Below are 23,460 nucleotides of genomic sequence, written 5' to 3'. Positions count from 1 at the left end.
CACTGATTCTTTTGCCCAACTGTGTGTGTTGCCTGCTCTGTCATGGTCCCAACTCACAGTAATATGGATGTCCCTTGTGGTCTCTTCCAACTCTGTGGTTCTATGACATGCTTTGCTATGTCTGTTTAATGATAATTTAGCTCTTCCATGGCAAGCTATGCTCTTGTGCTGCTTTGGAGCTAACTGCTTTGTCTTGTTCAGGGCTGCCTGTGGACTTCCTACAGTATGATGATGTTCATCTTCCTGCTGTGATTCTCAAGACCTTCTTGCGGGACCTTCCTGAACCTCTCCTCACTTTTGGCCTCTACAGCGATGTTGTCAATTTCTACAGTGAGTGGTTTATTTAAAGAATCCTAATTCCACAGCATCCAACCACAGAACCTCATCCAAATCTGCCCCACGCACAGATATGCTGCTTTTAAAGGGAAAAATGTATAATGCTTTTTTACCTATGCATCTCAAAGGGAACCATTTCTCATAAGAAAGTGGTTCTAATAAAACAGCAGAATCATTCATAATAACTGAAACTGTCAGAAAAATATCAGGAAAGCAAATATGGCTGAAGTTGTTTTTGAGGAAGTACTTCTGCAAGGTGACCTTAGCTAATCTCAATAGTGAGATCATTTGACATGGTGGATGGTACAATGAAAGTTTGCCACAGCCCAGTGTTCGAATGAGGATCAGTGTGCTCTCTTGGGAGTTTCAAGGGAACTCCCAAATAAAGGAGTGATTGTACCTGTCATACTAGGCAAAGCCATAACAGGTCCTATCTCCTATCAAATCAGTTGGACTGACAGAGACAGGGATAAATAGCATCCTTTTATCTCTGTCCCTGTTAGGAGAGCACCTCCTGTTCTGCACAGACAAATTGCTCAATTTCTGGACACACAGTCACCCAGCCACAGAACTTCTTACCAGGATTCAGTTTTGGTTCATCAATCCCCATCTAGCAAACCCCATCTTTATCTCTTCACAAGTATGATTGTGCACAGCCATACCTGAGATAACAGAACTTGAGCTGGATGTCTTCTGGTTGGATATCTCATACAGTGGCCAATTATTATTACCTAAACCAGTGTAATGGACGTCTGATACCTCTTGGACAGTCGACCTCTCCTTAGGCTTTCTTCAGCAAAGTGTTTCTCCCATGCAAGCCAACATCCTGTTTACTGGTGAATGTGCCTCACTTGTTTTTCTCTAGGCGTAGAAGAAGAGAAGCGTGTGGATGTTGTTCGCAAAACACTCCAGACTTTGCCAGAGGAAAACTACCAAGTTCTTTGTGTGTTGGTGACATTCCTTGTGCAGGTAAGCTTACTCAAACTTTGAACTACACTGCCATAAGATATGGCCATGATGTTGGGCTTTAAAAGGTGTTTGTAGATGTTGTCTATCAGTGGTTATGTACCACAGAAACTAAATGGAGCTATCTTGTTGGAAGGCAAGATAGTAGATGCTACAGATGATGAGTTGCAGTGTTACTTTTTTCATGCTCTCCTCACTGACTTATTACATCCTGTTGACCACTGTTTGAGTTCTGGTTTTTTTTGTTTTTTTGTTTTTGTCTTACTTATCTTACCTCTTATGAGTAGTAGAGACACATGACTGATTTTTTTCTAAAATATGTGACCAAGATCAGACATTTCCATGTTTTTCCTTCTGCCTGTGAATGTTCTGTTTGCAGAGAAGCCATGGATTTCTTTTTAAAAATCTATTTACTGTCATCCTGTAGCAGAGGAGTTCTGACTTCCCCTTAGTCGGGAACTGGTCAGATATAAGGATTACTCCTGTATACTTACTTTGGAGTGAGTTCTCTTGTACTAAATTGGATGTAATTCTAAGTGGACTCTCATTGACTTTTACTTTAAGACGTTAAATCTCAAAAGATGGAAGGTTGCCCTTATATATCTTTGGCTGAGCAGTAGCTGAAAATATACCTGAACTAAGTCTGTTTGTCTTTAAATTGACTTGTCTCTTTTTCTCTCTCTCTCCTCCATTTAGGTCTCTGCTAACAGTGACATCAATAAAATGACCAACGCTAACCTAGCAGTAGTTTTTGGCCCAAACCTATTGTGGGCAAAGGATGCTGCCATTACCCTCAAAGCCATCAATCCTATCAACACCTTCACTAAGTTCCTATTGGACAATGAGAAGGAGCTTTTCCAGAATATGGATGCTTGATCCAGAGTCTGTCTGAGCTACCACACCTTCTGTGTCTACTACGACCATCTATTTTCTCCTCCCCCTTTTCCTTTCTATTGTCTTGGAGCCGTGGCCAAGTTTGGGAGAACTCTGGAAGATAAGCAGAGTGAAAGAGGGCCTTTCTGTATGTATGAGGGAGAGCAAGGGATGGGCACAATGCATGATTATGCGGGGAGTGAGAAGCAGGCCTCCCTATCTAGATCTATCCAAGTTCTGCCTTGGGTTGTCTGTCTGAGATGCCAGTAACCAGTTTGCTCTTGAATGCTACAGTGCCCTTCTTTTTCCAGTTTTGTTTAAAAAACGAAATGGCTCTTCTTTGTGCCTGTGTGATCTGGACTAATGCATTTCGCTGCAGTGACCCTTTGGCGGGCAGATCTTTCTGTTTTTTCCCCCCTCCGGCTTGTGTTGTCTCGCCACATGTTCCCAAGGCATATAGTCCTGAGCATTCTTCTGCTGGAAGCGGGTGACTGCAGCTGAAGATAACCATCTTCTACTCTTGATTAATGGAAGAATGAACTCAAAGTCCAAGGGCCACAAGAGAAGATTGTACTGTCTTGGGGATGCTCACTTTTCTTACTAGTTACTTATATTGCTGTTTGTATATTTCCAGGAACTCTGGCACTTGTTGTAGATGCCATTAGAATTTCCCTATCTTTATACAGTTGCCCTCTGATATTATGGAGCTCACTTACTTCACCATCTTTATAGTACCCTTCTGCAGAAACCATCTCTCCTAGCAGAGTTTCTCTTTCAAACTGGCTTTGCTAGCAAACCTTTCTTGTTTGAGAGAGAACAATGGTCATTTTGTTTGTTTTTAGATTGGGGCCGATTCTTTGCCCTTAAATCTATAAAAATTATAAACGGGTTCTATCTGCCCAGGTGGCATTATCTCCCCAAACTGCCAAAGTCGAAGATCACGTTGCCAAAGTCACATTCTCTGGAGCAATCTGCCATGGATGGGTCCATCCCGTGTGCTTTCCCCAAATGGAAAGTTACAGCATTCTTTTACTGTTGCTGGTGATACCCCCTTCCCTTTCCATTTTAAATCTTTTGCCCTAATAACCCAATGTGACTAAAGCACAGGCACTGTGCACACTGGGAGACACTTACGTCCCTGGATGCAGATGCCTTTCCATTTGGAATTGGGGCCTCTTTCACCAAAAGGTTGATCTCTAAAGCCAAACCTTATGCAGGAACTACCCTGCCCTTTATTCTGGGGTTTGTTGTTCTGATGTTTGGATGAGCATTAAGTTTTTCACATTTTAGGACAGCTATCTTCATGTCCTTGGAGAACTCATAGTTTTTTCTGATATTTGCAGATTTGGTGTATTTGGCACATGAAGACATGAGTATTTCTGTCTTTTTCTATGAATAGAATTGATATTACTGCTTAGCTGTGGTTGGTGTTCAGGCCATGTGATTTGTTCCTGTTTTCATCCTAGAGATCTGAATCGGTCTGGACTTTGAACCAAGCTTAGCCATTATCCAAGCACAGATGTTCTAAGCCATTACGAAAATCAAATGGTTTCCTACTGGATATGCAGCCAACTTTGCTTTTAACTTGGATGTTAAGAGTACTTTTTCATGATATATTTCTGTAACTGTCTTACACTGTGAACTGTCTTACGCCTATTTGGTCTCATGAAGCTTATAAACAAACTTGGTAAAATAGTAGGATTACTGTTCACTAAAAGGTCAGCAGTGTTTTATGGCTATTTAGAACCAGAAATTTCCAGTACCAGTTAAATTCTAGGGAACTCAGCAAAGAAGCTGTTTTGTAAATGTAGAATCAGCTTTTTAAAAAATCTAAATGAAAAACTCTGCTGTGGTCTTTATTGACAAACGAGAGCCAATAAATATGCTAAGATTATCAGTGGTTGTACTGTCACCACATCCAGTGGATTAGCTCTTTATATTAGTGTGCTAGTTCTTGGTAGTCGTCCAAATACTTTAAGAAATGGTAAACCAAGGTATTTGGAGCAGGACTATCAAGAATTCTTGCCTCTTAGTGTTTCTTACTGAGTTTAGAATGGTTCAATAAGGATGAAACTTTTATCAGGTGGCTACTTCTTGATAACGTTTCACCCCCTTCCCATTGTAGAAATCTATAGTCCATGGCAGTAGGCCTCTTGAGGTGCCTTGCTGATATCTGCTGTCTTATATGTCTTTAGTAGTGGGGCAGTGGAAATAGTGATGTGCTCTGATTCCAGTTTTGCCAGTCCTCATTCCACATTCCTCGGGTGGAGAGGAAAAGGCAGCTGTTTTTCATGGAAACACTTGTGAGGAAAAGACCCTAAATATGAGGGCCTGGGGCTGCTGGTTCAGCTACTGTATCCTTTCACTTTAAAAAGTCTCAAGTGAGGCAAGGAGTAAAGAGCATTTGAGTAAAGAGGAGTGCCCTTTGGTAAGCAGTTACACTTTTTATAAATCCCATCAGACACTTAAAACTTCTAAGTGAGATTTTTCCTCCTCTTGTCTGTCCTATTACAAAGCTCTGTGTTGCTAGGTACTGCACATAATGCACACGAAGTTCCCTGGAAGTGAGCCACTGTAAATAGCTGTTATTTCCCTCCCTTTGCTGGAGCTGCCAGGAAGACTGGAGCACATGATTGCTTCCCCTACTTTCTTTGTTTCTCACCCGCTCAACTCATCTTCCCTTTTCCAGTCACTGTAGCTGCTCTGTGGAACTGTGTATTGGGCTTGATTGCACCCTATTAATGATGTCTGGATTTTTTGCCATTTAGCATTGAACTACATTCTTTCACCATCCCTACCATTGGGGTTAGAGTGATAAGCATCCAAGCAGGCAGTTAAGATTATGGGATCAGCATCTTATGGGACCAGCTATGTCCATTCCCTCCCCTCTCATCATAGAGGCTGATAGCAATGGCTAAACTTTTTATCCTTCTGTGTTCCCAGTGAGACACCTACCTGGTTCTGCCTAACTGCTTAGCTTCAGTGTTAGGAATTACTGACCATAATGCTTCTTTGGATGGTGGACTTTGTCTCCATTATAGCCTTTGCTTTCTTGATAAAGGCAATTGGTGTCTATGTGGTCCCTGAACACATTCAGAGTCCTTGCCTCTAGTCCTTCCTGTGTCTGTACTGAAAAGAGTTTTTGGGGGATGCATCTAACAGTGAGACCAAATAGATGCCTTATGGTAAGTGTTCCTGACTCAGCAGAGGTCTTTCACAGCCAAGTGGCCCCTCATTGCTTGCTTGATCACTGGGGTCCTTATACACAATTTACAGCTTTGCTTTTTGTTGGTGTTACCCCCTGCTTTTTTCATTCTCATGATTAATGTTTATTGGAAGCAGGACTCAGGTTTGTACTGTGAACTTATTTCACACATCTTATGTTTATTTCCTTCTGAAAGTACCAATCTTGTATTTCACCATTTGCACTTTTTGTATTTCAATAAAAACCCAACGCCAATACAGAATCTTCGTGTTTTTCTCCAATGCAGTCAGCTCAAGAGTTCGTTAGTGTCATTCAATGATGCCTATTCAAAAATACAATTGTGATACTTTTTATAATTACACAGTCCTTATACTATAGTATATTTAATCCTTTTGAAAGATGATGGTTGGTCATCCTTAAACTCATCCCATTGCTTTAGAATTATATAGTACTGTATATTGCAATAGGATTTCATTAGCAACTGGCTGATATACAACTGCCATGTCTTTTATCCCAGCTGCAGATATTCTGATATGATTTGTTTCATAGTTACTAATTAATGTAGTACATTAATTGTCATTGTAACAGAAGATGGGTGCATTTTAAACTGGAATGAGAATGATGGCAAAACTTTGCAATGCGGTTCCCACCAATTATTTGAGGCAGTGGTATAATTACGTCCCTAAAATGCAGTGTGCCAAACCTTTCTGCATATGCGTCAGATGTTTCTTTGAGGAAACGCCACTTTTGAGAGCAACATTTTATAGTTGGGAGAACAAGAGAATGCTTGCAATGTTCTACCTGTTCTGGGAAACGTGACAAAAATGGAACCAGGTGTAGATCTGGATCATTAACTTCTACTTACCTGGCCCTGTTGTAGCTCACAAGATCTATAAATCTTCACTAAGATCTGGACTTATTCTAAACTATGTATCATTTACATGAGTGTTTTTTCACTGTGTGATCATATCACTCTTTGGAAAAAGAATAAATATATATTAGCTAGGAAGTTTGACCTTTTCCTAAGAAACTCAATAAGTAGCTAGTTTAGAATGATGTGTGTGTGACCCCCTCAGTAGTGGTGCTTATATACCATTCTGAAGTTTTGGGGAATAAAGTACATGGGCGGGATACAACTAATTACTAGGAACTGTGGGCTGTTTTTCAAATTAAGAAACTGGCAAAACCACCTTTGAGGTATTCCTTGCTTAAGAAAATCAAAATTCATTATGTCATGAGTCAATAAGCAATTTGAAACCATATACACTTCGTAAGTAAACACACAGTAAGATCACTCTGGGTAGAATTCCATTCTTATCCAGGTCAAGCTTTATTGCATTAATTGCTGTAGGTATGCTGCAGCAACCCAACACAGGAGGTTGTGTCTTTCAAGGAATGGTGGCGGGGTGGTGGTTTCAATTGGACTGGTCTTTCAAAAAAAAAAAAAAAAAAAGATGTGCTTCTTTGTCCTCATTCCACAAGCTTCATTAACCAACCAGAGCCAGTGATGTGTAGTGGTTTGAGTGCTGGACTATGACTCAGATTGGGATTTCATTCCCTGCATGGTCAAGTAAACCCACTGGATAACCTTTGGTGCATCACACTCTCTGACCCTCAGAAAACCCCATGATAGGTTCACCTTAGGGTTTCTTTAAGTAAGAACTTAGTTGAAGACACAAAACAACAATGCCTATTTTGATAGCAAATAGGCTGTGTTACCTTTTAAGTGGTTGTACTGCTGACTCAATATCTTGGAACCTCAATACATAAAGGACTGTCTCCCCTTATGCTGGCTTGAGATCTGCTGGAGGGACTGTGTCGTATCAGTGAAGGCAAAACAGTGCAAGTATGTTGGAGAGGGTCTTCTCTGCTGTGGTGTCCTGGATGTGGAAGACCCTTGCCGTATTGTATTTATACTTATGTACTGTTGTCTGCATGTGGCACTTGGGAGTGCTTCTGTGAGCTGCCCAAAGTCCCTTTGGGGAAATGGTGGCAGGGTACAAATCAGGATGATGATGATGATTATTATTATTGCCGTAGAGGTCTGACTGGCACTAACTCGTGTTTAATTTTTTTGTATAGAGTAAAAGACACACCCTGGATTTGGGTTATCCCCTGCTGTCTGGGTTAGGATAAAACTATAGCATGGGCTGCTATATCCTTTCTCGTTTTCCCCTGATGTTCTTTCAGAAGTGCTTTTTTGCTTTGTCTGCTCCCTGGGTTTTCCCCTAATCTTAACTTTGATCATTTTCTTTTTTTTAAATCCCTCCCATCTTCAGACTTTTTCTATTTTCCTGTTTTTGCCCTATTTTTGTTATCCTATTTAGTCTTTGCTTCTTCCCTACCATACTCTCAACCACTGCCTTTTCCCTTAAAAACTTTTAAAAACAATTTGTAAGCCGGACTTGGGGGGCTGGGGGCGGGGCAGAAAAAACCCTTGTAGAAGTGGGGGCAGGTCCCCAAGTGCAAGTAGAGGTCAGAATTTTGTGCTACAATTCTCTTCCTATTGTGATCCTCACCTGGTCAGCAACAGGAGAAACCCTGCTGTGTATCTAGTTTCAAGGGATGTCCCTGCATCATGTACTATATCATCTTTTTAAAAAATAGCCTTAAAATTAACAAAGAAAATGGTAAAGACATCATTCATAGAACCCACATGAAACTGTAAGTTATTCAAATCCTCTGTTGTCATAAACAGGATGGCTGGCTGAAATCTGCCCACAAATACAGTGAAAAGTCATTGGCCCTGTAAGTCTGAACCTATTCTGGATAACTTTCTGAATTCTTCAGCCTCCTTTCAAGAGCTTAGACTATGCCCTGGAGCCTTAGATAATAATTCCTAGTTCTAAAAAGTGCTGATTTGTTTCTTTTAAAAAAAAATAAAATAAAACAACAACTGGCCTTTAGTAAACCTGGTGAATATTCTCAACACTTGTTTACTGGAAAGGGAGCATGTATTAATTTCCTGTGCCCAATATTGTCAACTTCACAGAGTTAACCCCCCCCCCCCCCACACACAAACCAGAGTCTGCTTCATCTGGCCTAAGATGAATAGAATGACCACTGAGGTGTATCTTCAGGTGTACTTTGGCTCTAAACTAACTTCTTGTGTAAACTCCCAAATAGGAATGTATTAATATCCAGGATTGGTTGTTGCTGTTGTCAAATTACAAAATCAACATCAAGAAATAATTTGACTGCCCATTTTATGATTGTAGCCTGAAAGTAAATTGATTATTAATAATAGGGAGTACCACGATTCCTTCTCTGAGCTATATTGATTATGTGGCTTAAAAATACACCTTATTTTACTCCCTTCCCACAATACAGATTGGGATGGAGCTCTCATTTAGAAATTTGTTGTAATTCATACTGGCCTTGGCATTACTATAGACAATATGGAACTAACAAGGCATGGCCACACTTTGTTTTCCTTCTTTCCGCCTCCTTTAACTCCCTGAAGTACTTGAACGGTGGTTCTGGAGAATTCCCCAGTTCTCTAGAGCATGGTTTAGTGGGGGCTGAGAACTACAATGGAAAGTGGGAAGCACCTCCCTTTTCTATTTTTGCTGGATTAAATTGTTGTGCCAGAGGAAATTCAGCATGAAATCATGGTCTGCTCAAATGTACACAAATATTATTTCTAAGTACTTTTCATGTGCATACTTTATTACACAAATACATGGTGTTCAATTTGTTGACTTCTTCCATGGTTGCGACACTTCTATGGAAGACGCAGCATTTGCCCCAAGACTCAACGTCAAAGGAAATATCAGCCAATTCATGATGACAGTACTGTGCTATCAAACCATAACCGATGTTTGATATAATTAATTCACTTTTAAGAGCAATAATAATTACAAACAGTAAATTCATACTTTCCCCACATTGCACTAATTCTCCATATTGCACTAGTTTCCTTATTGCTGTGCATGAAGTCACTGGAGAAATAATACAACTGTCTTGCTTTACTAACCAGAAGTATTGGAAAGCCATCTCAAGGTGCATTAGTTTGACAGCTGTTGGTTTGCAAAGAATTTTAAGCAGTAGTTCTGCATCTTAAGGTCACTGCAAAATTTGCTTTTTAAAAATTGCAAGAGTGTTACTAAAGACTCGGAACAGTGGAACATGTTTTTGTGAAGATGTATTACCTAACTTGAGAAACTTGATGTAAAGTTTAATAAAAAAAATCAACTCCTGTGCCCACATGATTTAGTGAATATAAAGTTTTGTGGTTATAAAAATCCTTATCCTTTTTTAGGAATCATAAGTAAACAGCAGCAAAGCTACTTTTCTCCAAGGACATGATCTTGATCAACAGGTACATTACTGTATTTGTGGAAGGTTATCTTGAACTACCTCGTACTTCTCTTACAGACTCCAGCAGTACTACTTCCTGCTCATCAACATAGTCAACGGCATTTCACTTTAGGAGAGCCCTGTTAAAATGTCAGAACAGTAATGATAGGGGGCAAGTTCAGCCTTTCTCAGGGAGATAGCAAGTGGAGTTCAGGGGTGTGCCCTCTCCAGAGTTATTATTTGCTAATCTGAAGATGTTTGAGATTTAGGTTTTCATCAGACTTCTAAGTAAGGTTCTACTGCTCTGAAAACTAGGACATAGAGCAATGAATTAAACTGCAGAAAAAAAAAAGATTCCACCTAAGCATTAGGAAGAATAGCCCAGTAAACTCACAGCAACCCAACACATTAGGAAGACCTTCCTGATAGCAAGAACTGTATGGCAGTGGAGTATGCTGCTGACTCGGAGCATGGCAGTCTCTCGTTCTCTGGAGGTTTTTGAGCAGAGGCTGCATGGCCATCTGTCAGGGGAACTTTGATTGTGCTTTTCCTTCAGAAGGGGTTGGACTGGATGATCCTTGTGATCTCTTCCAACTCTAATTGCTTCTGCCTCCTAAATGATATATGTGTGTAATTATTTGGAAACATTTATTGTCATCTCATGATTACCTTAGTTTAAAGAAACACCCATCACTGAGCACAGTGGGATCTACTTCTGAATCAATAGACTTCAGATTGTGCTGTCGTGGTAAAAGTTGTTCCACTCAGTGGTCCTGACATTTCAGATTGAAGAACTGATTGCATAAGTACATTGGGACTTGAGCTGAAAGCTGATATGAGAGTAACATAAACGTTTTATTGAAAATTATATTAGTACATGAAGTATTCTGATATCTGTTTCCAAAGATAAGCGATCTAGGACCATTCTCCTTCCCCTTAAACATTTGGAAGTTGCCAGCTGCAGTAGTGCAGCATCAGGTTGTTACTAAGATATTTTTGAAATTTTGCAAAACTGGCTAGTAAATTAATACATTGATACAGCAGAGCTAAGGAGCAATTTGCTCTTAGAATTGGTAAGGTGCCATGGTTCTGAAACTCATACAAAATGTAGTACATAATTCTGCCTGGAAACCCAGCAGCTCTGCCCATTCTCTTTCCCTTGGAAACAGTTACCAGCAGCAGCCCACCATGGCAATTCCATCCAGAGATGTAGGTGTGACTTTCCATCTTAAACTGCACAAGCAATCTCTCTGCTTGTCCTCTTCTTCACTGTCATAATATGAAGATGAGGATGATCAAGAACAGGAGCACTGTGACAAGGAAGAACCCAAGTACGAAGATGGACAAATACACAAGTAGTAGAAATTGTGGAGCACCCAATGAAATCCATGGAAGAAACGAGATGTTTTGGCTTGTGTGTATACTTAAGTCAGTGGTTCTCAACCTGGAGTCCCCAGATGTTTTTGGCCTACAACTCCCAGAAATCCTAGCCAGTTTATCAGCTATTAGGATTTCTGGGAGTTGAAGGCCAAAAATATCAGGGGACCCCAGGATGAGAACCACTGTCTTAATGCCTTCTGCAGTGGTTATTTAGAATTCAAGTTCAGAAATTTCTAGACCAAGAACTCTGAAATCCTGTACTGGACAAGTGACAGTATGTGAGCAAATGCGGAAGGTTATTCTAAATAGCTTCTCAATAAAGGATTCCCCCCCCCCCCCCCCCCACTAATAAAACAATTATGTTTTAAATCTCTTAAGATTTGTTCCAGCTTCTGCGGAGCACAAACTACATACCACCAACCTATTAAGCTCTATATAATTGGCAGGAAAAGTTCAATTTTATCATCACAGCATGAACAATTTAACTGCAAGTGGTTAACAAACCTGAAAGCTGGCAGATATTTTGTTTATCCATTTTTCAGAACAGGCTTTTCTCTTGCTGTTTTTGCTTTAAAGCCAATCTGTTCAGACAAGGAAGACTGGCTCTGTGTCAATATTGTTACTTGCATTGGGCACTCCATCAGTGACACCAGAATACACTGTACATGTATTCACACTTCAGGCTGGCAGGAAGGAGAAAAGCTTAGGCAGGTTCTCTGAAAGCTATGGTCCTAGATTATGCACACACAGTGACTCGGAACTGGAATATTTCTCTCCTACAGAGTAATTGAAATGCCTTTGAGGTTATTTAGATGATGATATCATTCATGGCAAAAGATAACTATATCAGAGCAATTTAAGTCAGAAACTGGATTTGCACAAACAAATATGAAATGTCACTTTCAAATCTATATTAATAAGCCTCTCACAATTTTAGTTAAGTAATGCAAAACATAAAGGCAAGAAATGGAGCCTTTGGCTATGTTCTATGATACAGCAGGGATTAGAAAACTCCAGAGGCTACATGGTTAGACAACTACTCTTGCTCTCAATCCTCTTCCCAACATTCCTTTTATGTTGAAGAATGGAGTTTACCACTTTGGGGAATTAACATCTATTTTAATCTGGAAAACACAGATGTCCTTCAAAACTGAAAATGCCTCCAGATATAAGTTTAAGAGAGCAGGCAAGAGAAAGGAGGGAGAAAGAGGGTGTTCTTTCACAATTCTAGCATATTTACTTGGAGGGAAACGTCAGTGTTTAATGAGAATTACTCTCAAGGGACTTTCTACAGGACTGCAGCCTTAGCCTGATTTATCAAAGGAAAAGTTGCGCCAAGAATTTATCCCTGAGCTCCTGCATATACTGTTTCCTCTCTTCCCTTCCCCACATTTGGTGGAGAATGCAGAATAGATAACAATAGATATTGATGACAACTAACTGCACTGCTTAATGGCTAGCTCACTATAAAAATAAACCTCTAGCTAAATCAGAACCTAATGACCACAACCTTCTTTAAAATGTGCTTCTTCAAATAAGTTACTTTCTAGCTGCAGATCTCACTGGGCTTATTTTATAAGCCTGTCAAAATCCAGCTTTTAAAAAACTTCCTGGAAATTCACTGCACTGACACATGCATTTTATTTGACATCCATGGACTCCAACAGGGCAGAATGGAAACCAAGTCAATTCCCAGGAGAGAGAACTTTCCCGGAATAACCACATCTGTTTCTGAAAATAAGTGTTATTGTATACTCTGTGTGTGGTGGTGGTTGGGGGGGGTTGGAGACGAGAGAACAGAGTTGTTTGGTACAGGACTCTTATACAAGGACAGAGCAGCCGATAGGACTGCATAACAAAGTGAAAACATCACATACAGTTTTTCTTTAAATATAAGTTTCCTTTAGAGTAATAAATATTTTTTCTCATTTACCTTATTATAGAGCAGCAACATCTGTGGGGGAATCAAGAAAAGAACTTTGGACTAAAGACCCCTAATTAAATAACCCTATAGAATTAGGATTCCTAACTCATTATTTACAACTTCTTACTGAATCATCTCCAAATGACACAAATTTTGTCTGAGCCATTGGAGAGGTATTGTTTTTACATACTCTGTGTTGGAAGAAAATATACAGAAAGATTTCTTTCTGCTTTTATGGATTGCTTCTCAACTGCACATTTAACAGGTCCATCACTACCTACTTCCCACATGCAAATGTGCAACATTTTATTTGCCTTGTTTTAGGGCACTACAGGTGAATACTGGCCCCTTGCCCTAATGTCTTGACTGCACTCCTTGAAGACAAGGCTGACTCTGCAAAGATGCTGTTTGAGTCCATTCTAGCAGAATCTGTCCAAAGCTCAAAAACAGTTATGTTCAGTGAGGATATATTCTGCCTGGTGGTAATGCAAATGCAAATAAAGGAATGTCCTCTAAGAAACCTGATCTTATAACCTCGGTGATGCAGGAAGCAGCTCTCGGATCAGATGAGAGAATGGAAGAACGAGGCTTTTGATCTCCTTTTTCCCCTAATGCATGGTCTTAGATACAAACTCAGGAGGAAAGTGAGCCACTCCCATCCCAAGGTCGCTCCAAGAAATGTAACTCTTTCTGCATCTGACGGAGCAAAGGAATTAGTGCCTACTAAATTGGGGTGGCAGAGCACAACAAAATGCTGACTGAAGAAAGAGACAGAGTTTCTGGGCTTCTTTTTCTAAGGTATCCTAGAGGAAGTTCAATGCTGTTGTAGAAGAGGCTCAACTTTACTGTAAAGTCTCCACAAAGGCATCAAATTCTTTGACGTTTTTCTCATGAACTGCCAGTTTCTCTGGAAGTGAGTCCTGTGAAGAGAAACAAAACTACAACTGAGCAGCTGCATCATCCTGATCTGAGGCAGATTTGAATCAATAAATGAATCCAGCAGTTTCTATCCAGTTGCTGCAGCACCGTGGAACGTGGCACCCAGATCTCTCCACTTACCTGCACAACAACTTCATGAACAATATGCTGTAAACTAGTGGTTTCCTACCTTTTCTGACCAGGGATCACTTTGCCCAGGAACCACTCTCCAACATTAGTACCAAAAGGGTTATGAACCAGTTTTTAGTCAACTTTCGATTCAGTTTGGTTATTTGGGGTGCTGACTCAGAAAACTGCATTGGATAGACCACATCAGCTCTAGTTTCAGATACAGAACATATGCCATCCAGTAGTCGCCATCTGCTCACCCACAGAAAATCATATTTAATAACCTAGAGCTGATGTGTAGCAGTAATCTTTCGTGGGCAGTCAGCCTCTCTCCTCTCAAGATCCCCGTTGCCTCGGCACTGTAAGAGGGTTTTGTGAGACCAGTCGCTCTTGTTGCCACATTGTTTCGAGGCAACAGTGTAGTAATTATGAGGTCATGAACCATATTTTCATTCTTGCGGACTGCTGGTTGTCCACGGACCACAGCTAGGGAACCACTGCTCTATGCAAAAACTTATCATTGGTACAAGGCTTGTTCCAAGGGAGAGTACACAGAAAAGTAAAAAAGAGAAAGGGAGCAGCACATGTTTAAGAATTATACAATTCCCAGAACAGCTCAATTTCTTCAGCAGACAACTGCTAAAAGAGAAATATTTTTGCTTGATAACAAGTTTTAAAATCTAGATTACTGCAAGTATTACAATAAATCCTAGTGCAGTGCTGGAAGCATCACTACTGACTCCCTTTTCACTTGATTGAACTGGAACATTAACATGACTGTAGTGTAGGCAAATTTTTACAATGGTATTAAATAAGAAATAACACAAGTGGCCATTTACTAGGTCTGTTTCACCTGGTTTTAATAATATCGATGGGAAGTGAGATTTAAACTGTGGAGTTCCTCGTCTCTCGATGATGTTGCCATTGTTTTCTAACATACCGTCAAATGAGTTATTTGACATGTTCTATAAACGAAGGTTTGTTCAGGTAAGTAGCATAGCATGGTGATAGCACTGGCCAGCACACATTTTGGTGCCTCAAATGTTAGACCTAAAAACCAAGACATTCAGAAAAACATCTATTTTTGGGAGTTTAGGTTGTGTAATCAATGCCTCTGACATACTGAAAATCCATTTTCACATACCAGATCTTCTGCCATGGATTGAGCCCCAATGTCAATGGAAAGACTGCTGAGCTGAGGAGGATTCTGAAACTCACGATAAAATGTCCCCAAGTCCATTGGGAGGATGTCATCTTTAGAAAATGCTGGTTTCTGGAATTATGATACATCATCAGTCAGTATTACATAAGTAATGCTATGCAACATCTTTTAAAAACTGTAATTGCTATGAATGCATGAAACTCACCTCACTTGTAGGCCACATTTACTTTTACAAGCCTGCCAACTTTCAGAATGTTTCACCAAACTACTAATTTTTAAAAAGTTTTTACTATAACATTTAAAAAAACACAAGAGGGGGTTCTGGGAATTGAAGTCCCAAGTGCACGCCAAAAGAGGGGAAGGGAATGAAGACAATCAAACAAGTCTCTGACTGGCTGAGAAAGTGAGAAACACATAGAGAAAAATCTCAACTCCCATCATGACTTAGGAGAGAGCACAAGGCTCCTTCAATGCTTGCATAGCACAAAGAGCTGCTGGGAAAGCGAGTTCCCATTTGCCTCAAGTGAGCCCAGGGGGAGGGCCTTTGGGAAAGAATGGAGGAGGCTGCTGGGGAAGTACGTAAAGGAGAAGAAGCAGCTTTCCTGATTAGCGAGGCTGCTCTGTCCACATGCTGACACATCAGTCTCAGGTAAAGTCAATGCCCCTCGCTCAGCCCCACTGATTCCTATTAACCCCCATTTTTGTTAAAGTAAATATTAGGTTAGAGATATTGGGCCCATATTAGATTTCTGAAGACAATTTCATTAACTTTTATGTTGTTTTGACCCTGCTTTAGATATGGGCCAATGGAAACTTACAAAATCTACCATAACAAAATCATCATGGATGTTTCCATTGCTGCTGCCACTGGAGCCGACCGAGTGGAGGCTGCCCTGGAGAGGAGATTCGACTTCTGGAGACTCAGGAGGATTCACCTGTTGGAAGAAGTCCAAGTGTCAGAAAATGGCCCCAATTGCTGATATGAGGGGGTTAACCTGACTTTTCATTTAGAAAACCCAGACATACTGATGTGTGAATTAGGAAACACAAGGCTACAGAAAGAAAGAAGAATTGGAAAAGGCATTAAGTTCTTACCATGGGGTCATTATCTTCCAGCTCAACGTTCTTAGGTGCAAACATAGCAAAAGGAATGTCCAAACTGGCCATGGTCACCTAGAGGACCAAAAGACCACAATCTGAAATGTCTCAGAAAAAAACCTGTTCTTTCCACAACATGCAAACATGGAAAGACAGGAGCTCTGCAAACTGTCAAGCCTTCAAGTACTGAGATTAGAGATATCCAAAGAAATCCAAAATTTAGCTATACTGTTGTCAAGATACAATGGACATAGGGACATAGCCCATCTTTCCAAAGTCCCACGCCAAATTTCAAGAAATTTCTTGTGCTATTTTCCCCTTTTCTTGCAGAAAGAGCAACTCATGAAGCTACAGAAAAGCAATGAACTTACATTACCTGGTTAATGGGCTTATTCACAAAGGCTCCCACCTTTCGGACAAAGATTGTTTCCCAGATGTCATGAGGAGATCCACTTTTTGCTTCACTGCTGTTAGATACTGTTTCTGTGTCCTCACTGAGAAATGAGAGGAGGAGGGAGCATTTTACACTTCTAGCAAAAGGATGAAATGGTGTTCCATGAGTGAATCATGCATCACCATTAATCGTCATAGTAAACAGTAGAGAAAAGATTTCTACTTCACCTTTTCACTGGAGGCTTATAAGCAGCTTGTAGCTATTTTTAAACTGTAACCTAAGAAGAAGGAACCCTCTCTAGGAATCTTTTTATGGCTGAGAATAAGTAAAGTTCTTAAATATAAAAGATACGTTGAAATGTCTTCAAAGACAATTCAAATAACATTTGAAATTTCATTTTATGGAGTTTTATCCTTGACGCTGGGATTCAAGTGATGTTCATAAACAAATAAAATGATTTGAAGGTGAAAGGTTACTGCTTGTTCCCATTAAATATGGTACAGATACATCTGTGAACTGTGCCATACAAAAAACTACTACTACTACCTTCTTTTAAACCTATAGAAATGTTTAAACTTTAGGAATAAGTGAAATATACTAACATCAAGGAATATGAAGACTGGATGGATAGCTTTTGTATGGTTTGTTTCGTTTGCTGAATGGATAAGTGAAGCACAAAGCCCATGACAGGTGCCCTGCCACGTGCCTGGTCCTGATCTATACATCCGCAAGGAAAATACCCTTGTCACCATGTGCAGACTAGTGGCTTTCCTAGGATTAAAAATGCAAAAAGGGTTGGCTTTGTTGTCATGTGTGGGATACATTGACTATGTCTCTACGAAAAACTCTTGTCTACTTGAAAAGAATTACAACTTTGAGGGAGGCAGCACTTTTGGGGGTTAAAAGTGGCAAGTTTGATTTTATACATATAGCCAAGCCTTTTACAGAAAACCGGGTCCTTTGTTTAAACCATTACAATTTGTTCTTGCCTTTCATTATATTAACTTTTCACAATAGCCAACAGAGAATCTTGTATGTGTTGCCAATTAAAAAAAATTGGGTACACTAGAAATAACCAGAACAAGTATCCTCAAAATATGAAGTGAACCTCTTAAGGAGGTGCAGAAAATTGCTTAGCAAGATCCAAAGCTCTCCAAGGCTTCATTTTCCCCATCTATTTTGTTCTTCTTTTGAAATTTGTGTGCAAGTGATCTTGCTAGAGCTAATAAGGAGTTTGATAAAGCAGGTCAAATATTCTGAATCATTTCCCTTTGTTTTCTTTTATATAAACATTTGGGGAATCCATAAACACACTGTCTGAACTTTGGAAGTTTTGTTATAAAAGATGTCAAGAAGACTTTACATCAAAGATCCTCTTTGTATTATGCTCACTGGAGACTGGCAATTAACCTGCCATGTGAATATTGGGAATGTAATCAGGAGAGATATTCTTAAGCAACAGACCTTTAAAAAATCAAAGGTTCATAAAAAATCCAAAGAATAAAATTGCATATATGACAATTATAACAGGCATCTTATCAAATGCACAACTTGATGTCTTATGTTTTTAGCTGGTGCCAACACTGCAGGCCTTTCTACAAACATTTTAATAATACAGTGGGTATTTGATATCCGCTGTGGTTTGGTTCAGGAACCTTATGTGGATATCAAAATCTGGGGATGCTAAAGTCCTATTATACACTGTGCCGTAGTAAAATGATGTCCTTATATAAAATGGCCAAATTAAGCATTGGTTTTTGGAATGTTTCAAGCCATGGATGGTTGAATCTGTGGACGCAGAATCTGTGGATATGGAGGGCCACCTACTATTACTATTACTAGCAGTGATGGGAATCATGTTGTCCTCCAGATGTTGTTGGACTGCAAGTCTGACCAGCTATGGCTAACATAGCCAATAAGAAGAAGAGGGGAAGTTGCAGTTCAACAAATGCTTTCTATCCCTCCTTTAGATTCTGTAGCATTAACAGCAGTAAAAACAAAACTGGAGAAGCATTTTTTTAAGTGTCAGGAGTGACTGGAGAAACTGCAAATTGCTTCTGGTGTGATCAAATTGGTCGTGTGCAAAGATGTTGCCTAGGGGATGCCCAGATGTTTTACCATCCAGTGGGAGGCTTCTCTCATTGTCCCTGCATGAAAAGCTGAAGCTGACAGATGGGAGTTCACCCTGCTCCATGGATTCGAACCTCCAACCTTTTGGTTAGCAGTTCTGCTGGCACCATTTAACCCATTGCACCACCGGGGATGATGATGATGTTGGGTTGGCCATTCGGAAATCAAGGGATTAATATCCACAATGATTATAGATAGAGGAGTAAAATAGGTTTTTTTTTTGTTTGGTGAAGCACTGACATATGAAATAAAATGAGGATTTAGTAATAATGTATAGACTCAGCAGTTGACTTTGTATGTGCAAGTATATTTTATAATGAACACAAAAAATAAAATAATTTCGATTTAAACAATTACCCTCTCATCTTTCTCCAAGAGTACCAGCAAGAATAAATGTAGGAGAAGACTCCCTTGCACAGAACACATACCTACTGGATGGAGTAACTGCAGAGTAGTGGCCTCCATCCAAAGGAGTGCATGTTATCATTCTGTCATGGTCAGCCTGAGTGCCATGCATTGGTTGGCTAGGAATTAAGGGCACTCCTCCATCTTTTCCTTGAACAACCAACTGGAATAGAAAACGACAGTCAGTTAAGACCTGTTAGTACTGGTTCAAGGAAAGACTACACTGAAGGGAAAAGCCAAAATGTAATACCCATGGTTTGAGAATATTTCTTCCTGTTAAGAACTTTGAAATCTTTCTACCAACCTCAATCACATATAGGAATATTCGGAGGAGGACAGGAAAGTAAAAAACAAAGGAAAGAGAGTTGGAAATGAGTTGACAAGAGAAAGCTGGGCAGAGGCCTCACATTCACATATGTATCTCACTGCAATATTTTCAGTTTTGATCAGCATATGTTGACATACAGCTTGAAATACATTAATAGGCAGAACAAACGTATGTCTTACATGCTTATCATGAGGTAACACAGCTCTGTCTTACAAGTAAACAACTGTGACAAAAGGAAAGGAAACTCTAGTAACACATTTTCTTCTTGTCTGTACTTTAATTCATGTAGACTTATAGCCTGTCGTAGCCTCACAAACACCAAGACTTTTGTCTAAATAAAATTAAAATGCATATCCTTCCTGCACTCTCAGCCCCTGCACAATATCCAAGTTGCCTTGGATCCCATCATGGGAGAAAGACAAAACATGAATCCAATCCATCCATCCATCCATCCTAGGTCATCAAAAGTTAGTGAGGAAACTTAGAAGCACTGCCAGTTTTTTTTTTTGGGGGGGGGGTATTCAAGAATAACTAAAAACACTGCAATTTTAAGAGGTCTACTGAGAATGCTTCTCTATGTCCCTGTCACATGGTGGAGGCACACAGATGCAAATGAAAAGGATATCCCTTGCTATGACCTTATGAGCCAATATTAGAAATGCTCACTCTTACAAGTGCTATTAAATATATTTGAATAAACATGGACTTCAATTGTTTACTGATCACCAGAAAGCAAGTTTAAATGTGCTATCTTTGGCTTTTGCTAGCCTCATTGTATTTCTAGCTATTTACCAGTGTGATATAAATGAATGCAGAGGATTGTCAAGACTTCAAAGAAGCAGTGTTAGCTATGTCCAAGACATACTTGGTGGCCTCCAGCCCTCAAGAATACCTGCTGGGGATGTGCCGCACTCAAGCCGCCAGCAAAGACCACTGGATAGCCCAGTTCAGCTGATCCAACTCCCAAGGCAGCAGGCTGATAAGAAAGACGAGAGCTGGAGAGCTAAGAAAGGAGAGGGGAAAGGGAAGGGGAGAGAAAAGGGAAAACCTCACACAGTCTGAATGATTTTTATATCGTTGGACAAGAAGAGGAAAAGAAATCAGGTTTGTAGCTCAAAACAATAAGCTAGAGTTCTCATTGTCTAGCATGCACACACATCCATGCATATGCACAGCATCCTAAATGCATTTGTGTCAAAGAAAAAGTGCACTGATTTAAATGAGGCTTACTTCCGACAGAGTTCAACGTTACTAACAGTCAATTCTCAAGACCAAGCTTTGCCTAAAAATGGTTTACCATAGCCTGTAAAGTATGAGAATGCCCTAAATACAGACTGAAGAATAGAAGGGGGTAGTCTATAGTTCACTTACAGCATGCTGGACAAGGGAGCTATCACTTAAAAACTGCATTAATCACCATAAACACTGTTCTGATTCTAATCTGTTTCTAGGGGTTTAACTATTGAAAAATGTTGTGATCAACTGCACAATCCTCATTGCCTCTGCCAAGGATGGTAAAACCTGAGCTAAAAATCACGGGTATCTATAGACTTCAGTGAGGAAGTCTAGCTCAGAGTCAAACCCATCTGTTAATAGTATAATAATAACTTTTATTTGCACCCTGCCATCATCTTCCGAAGGGATCCGGGGCAGCTAACATGGGGCCAAGTCTGAGCAATTACAATAAGGCAAAATGAAATAAGAAGTTTGTTCCTAATAATGAATATTCTGAATAAGAGCGTACCACCGTAAAAGCATAGCTACAGGACAGAATTCATATTTGATCAGCTCTAGTCTCCCTTTCACATGCTTACTATAGAAATGGACAGAGAATGAATTGAAATCTCCTGGTAGATCTCTCTGCAATTTTCAGCAGACCAGCAAGATTTTAATTTCCCCAAAATGGAAAAAGAGCAACAATATAAATCCTTTCCTAAAAATTTCTCTCTCAAATTTGGTGGCTGATATTAGGAAAGGTCAAAGGAAACAAGGAAGAACTAGGAATTGTGTGAAAATAATTCCACTCCAATTCCACTCAAAGTTCTGGAATTGAAAAGTAGATTCCAAAGCTGAGCACTTTGGAATCTCCCCGTCACTTCTATGTCCACTGTCACTTCAATTCCAAGTTCACTTTCCTGAGTTGTTATTTTACTCTTAACTCTAGTGTTTCAGTGGAAAAAAGTAAACTGTAGAAGCCTAGTATCTGCCCTATCTTATGAGATGTATGAACAGCTATAAAAAAAAATCTCTCAGAGGCAACCTGCCAGATCTCAAACTGGGTAACCTATAGCTTTACAAATCCTGTATGACAATTACCATTTTCATAGTCACTGGTCTGCTGAATGGTGCTGATGAGAGTAGGAATCGAAGGACTACAGAAGGACACTACTGGTCCCTGTTACTAAAGAATTATGTTGCATTATGCGAAAAGATTCCTCCTAAACTCCTAGACACAAACATAGTAAAAGGCCTTTGCCACTACACGGCAAAGGAAATCTCTTCACTCCTAGGTTTTCCTAACTGCCAGAGACTCACTTTTTCAAAAGCTGAAAGTAGCTATTCTCCCTCCTCCCAATAACTCAGCAATTATATTTCAATGTTCCTCAGTAAGCATATCCTTCTAAACTAGGCATGGGCAAACTTTGGCTCTCCAGTGCTTAAGCGCTGAGGGGGGAAAGGAAGAGGCTAAAAGCTGTTGAAGTCCAAAACAACTTGGAGTTGAAGTCCAAAACACCTGGAGGGCCGAAGTTAGCCCATGCTTGTTCTAAACACTTCTCTAAGTATAAGAGATATTATTCCTTCATGACTCTTACTGTTATTTATCAGTAGCTTGTTCGATTAGGATTGCTTTGGGTGGATATAATCAGATTGGATCTGAATCAGCAATTACCAAAGTTTCTCACTCCCCCGCTCCAAACTGTAGTTTTTGCACTATCCAACACATTGTTTCTAGGACTGTGGGAGTATATGGGATTAACCTCAGAGAGAGAGAGAAAATAAAGAACTGTGATGATAACAGAAAATCGGGAAGGGCAACAACCAATGGACACTGATATCAATGTATAAAGTGAGAATGAGAATGAAAACAAATCTACCCATGTGTGCTATGTTAAAGGTTTCAGGCTATGCACAAAAGGACACCTTAGAGCAGGCATGGGGAACCTTCGGCTCTCCAGGTGTGGTGGACTTCAACTCCCACAATTCCTTGAGGCCAAGGTAAGCCTTTGGGGTGAATGCCGAGCCTCAAGGAATTGTGGGAGTTGAAGTCCACCACACCTGGAGAGCCGAAGGTTCCTGACCCCTGCCTTAGAGCAATGGTTCTCAACCTGTGGGTCCCCAGGTGTTTTGGCCTTCAACTCCCAGAAATCATAACAGCTGGTAAATGGGCTGGGATTTCTGGGAGTTGTAGGCCAAAACACCTGGAGACCCACAGGTTGAGAACCACTGCTTAGAGCCTTCAGTACACAGCCATGAATGAAAAGTCCCTGCAAATGATGGTTAGAAGGATACACGAGCAAAAGCATTTACAAGAAGCTAATTTCCTTCTCTACAATTGTATATTTTGAATAGATACATCTGTATTTTTTTTACTGTGAGAACTAAATTTGTACCAAACAATTGCCAGCTATGTTGTTGTTGCAATACTGAATTTCAGAAGGAACTGCATTTAATAGGGCCTAAGATGCACAAGTGCAATGGACCTTTCCACTGTCCACAAATACTCAGATGCGCATGTGGCTGTGGAAAGAAGACACAACATTCCTACTGAATGGAAATCCTTCATTTTTGATCACTTGTATCCGATGGTTTGCTGGATTTTTAAATGAAAAATTAAACGTTCTTGGAAATTAAGAAGTTAGGCATCAATAAAAAGGAAGGCATTTTGGATACACAAATGTGGAAAGATTTATTC

General features: G+C 40.0%; 2 protein-coding genes across 8 annotated transcripts in view; one reads left to right on the top strand and one right to left on the bottom strand.

Annotated features, from left to right (window-relative positions):
- ARHGAP1 (Rho GTPase activating protein 1) overlaps window positions 1-5,642 on the top strand; it is a 36,893-nt gene extending 31,251 nt beyond the window's left edge. For all 4 annotated transcript variants that reach the window (XM_060763716.2, XM_060763735.2, XM_060763725.2 and 1 more), the window contains 3 exons: window positions 202-330; window positions 1,202-1,305; window positions 1,999-5,642. In XM_060763716.2, coding sequence (XP_060619699.1) covers window positions 202-330; window positions 1,202-1,305; window positions 1,999-2,178 — 413 coding nt within the window. In that variant the 3' untranslated portion in view covers window positions 2,179-5,642. The remainder of the gene's footprint in view (window positions 1-201; window positions 331-1,201; window positions 1,306-1,998) is intronic.
- Window positions 5,643-12,157: 6,515 nt separating this feature from the next.
- ATG13 (autophagy related 13) overlaps window positions 12,158-23,460 on the bottom strand; it is a 34,638-nt gene continuing 23,335 nt past the window's right edge. For 3 of the 4 annotated variants that reach the window (XM_060763755.2, XM_060763764.2, XM_060763773.2), the window contains 7 exons: window positions 20,440-20,550; window positions 19,243-19,382; window positions 16,667-16,784; window positions 16,288-16,365; window positions 16,011-16,127; window positions 15,175-15,303; window positions 12,158-13,903 (listed from right to left, as the gene is read on the bottom strand). In XM_060763755.2, coding sequence (XP_060619738.1) covers window positions 13,826-13,903; window positions 15,175-15,303; window positions 16,011-16,127; window positions 16,288-16,365; window positions 16,667-16,784; window positions 19,243-19,382; window positions 20,440-20,550 — 771 coding nt within the window. In that variant the 3' untranslated portion in view covers window positions 12,158-13,825. The remainder of the gene's footprint in view (window positions 13,904-15,174; window positions 15,304-16,010; window positions 16,128-16,287; window positions 16,366-16,666; window positions 16,785-19,242; window positions 19,383-20,439; window positions 20,551-23,460) is intronic. The other variant, XM_060763782.2, reaches the window with a different exon arrangement.

Source organism: Anolis sagrei, chromosome 1 (genome assembly GCF_037176765.1).
Source record: "Anolis sagrei isolate rAnoSag1 chromosome 1, rAnoSag1.mat, whole genome shotgun sequence".
In the NCBI taxonomy this organism is placed as follows: Eukaryota; Metazoa; Chordata; class Lepidosauria; order Squamata; family Dactyloidae; genus Anolis; species Anolis sagrei.
Note: the sequence above shows the minus strand (reverse complement) of the source record. Positions and strands in the feature narration are given on the sequence as shown.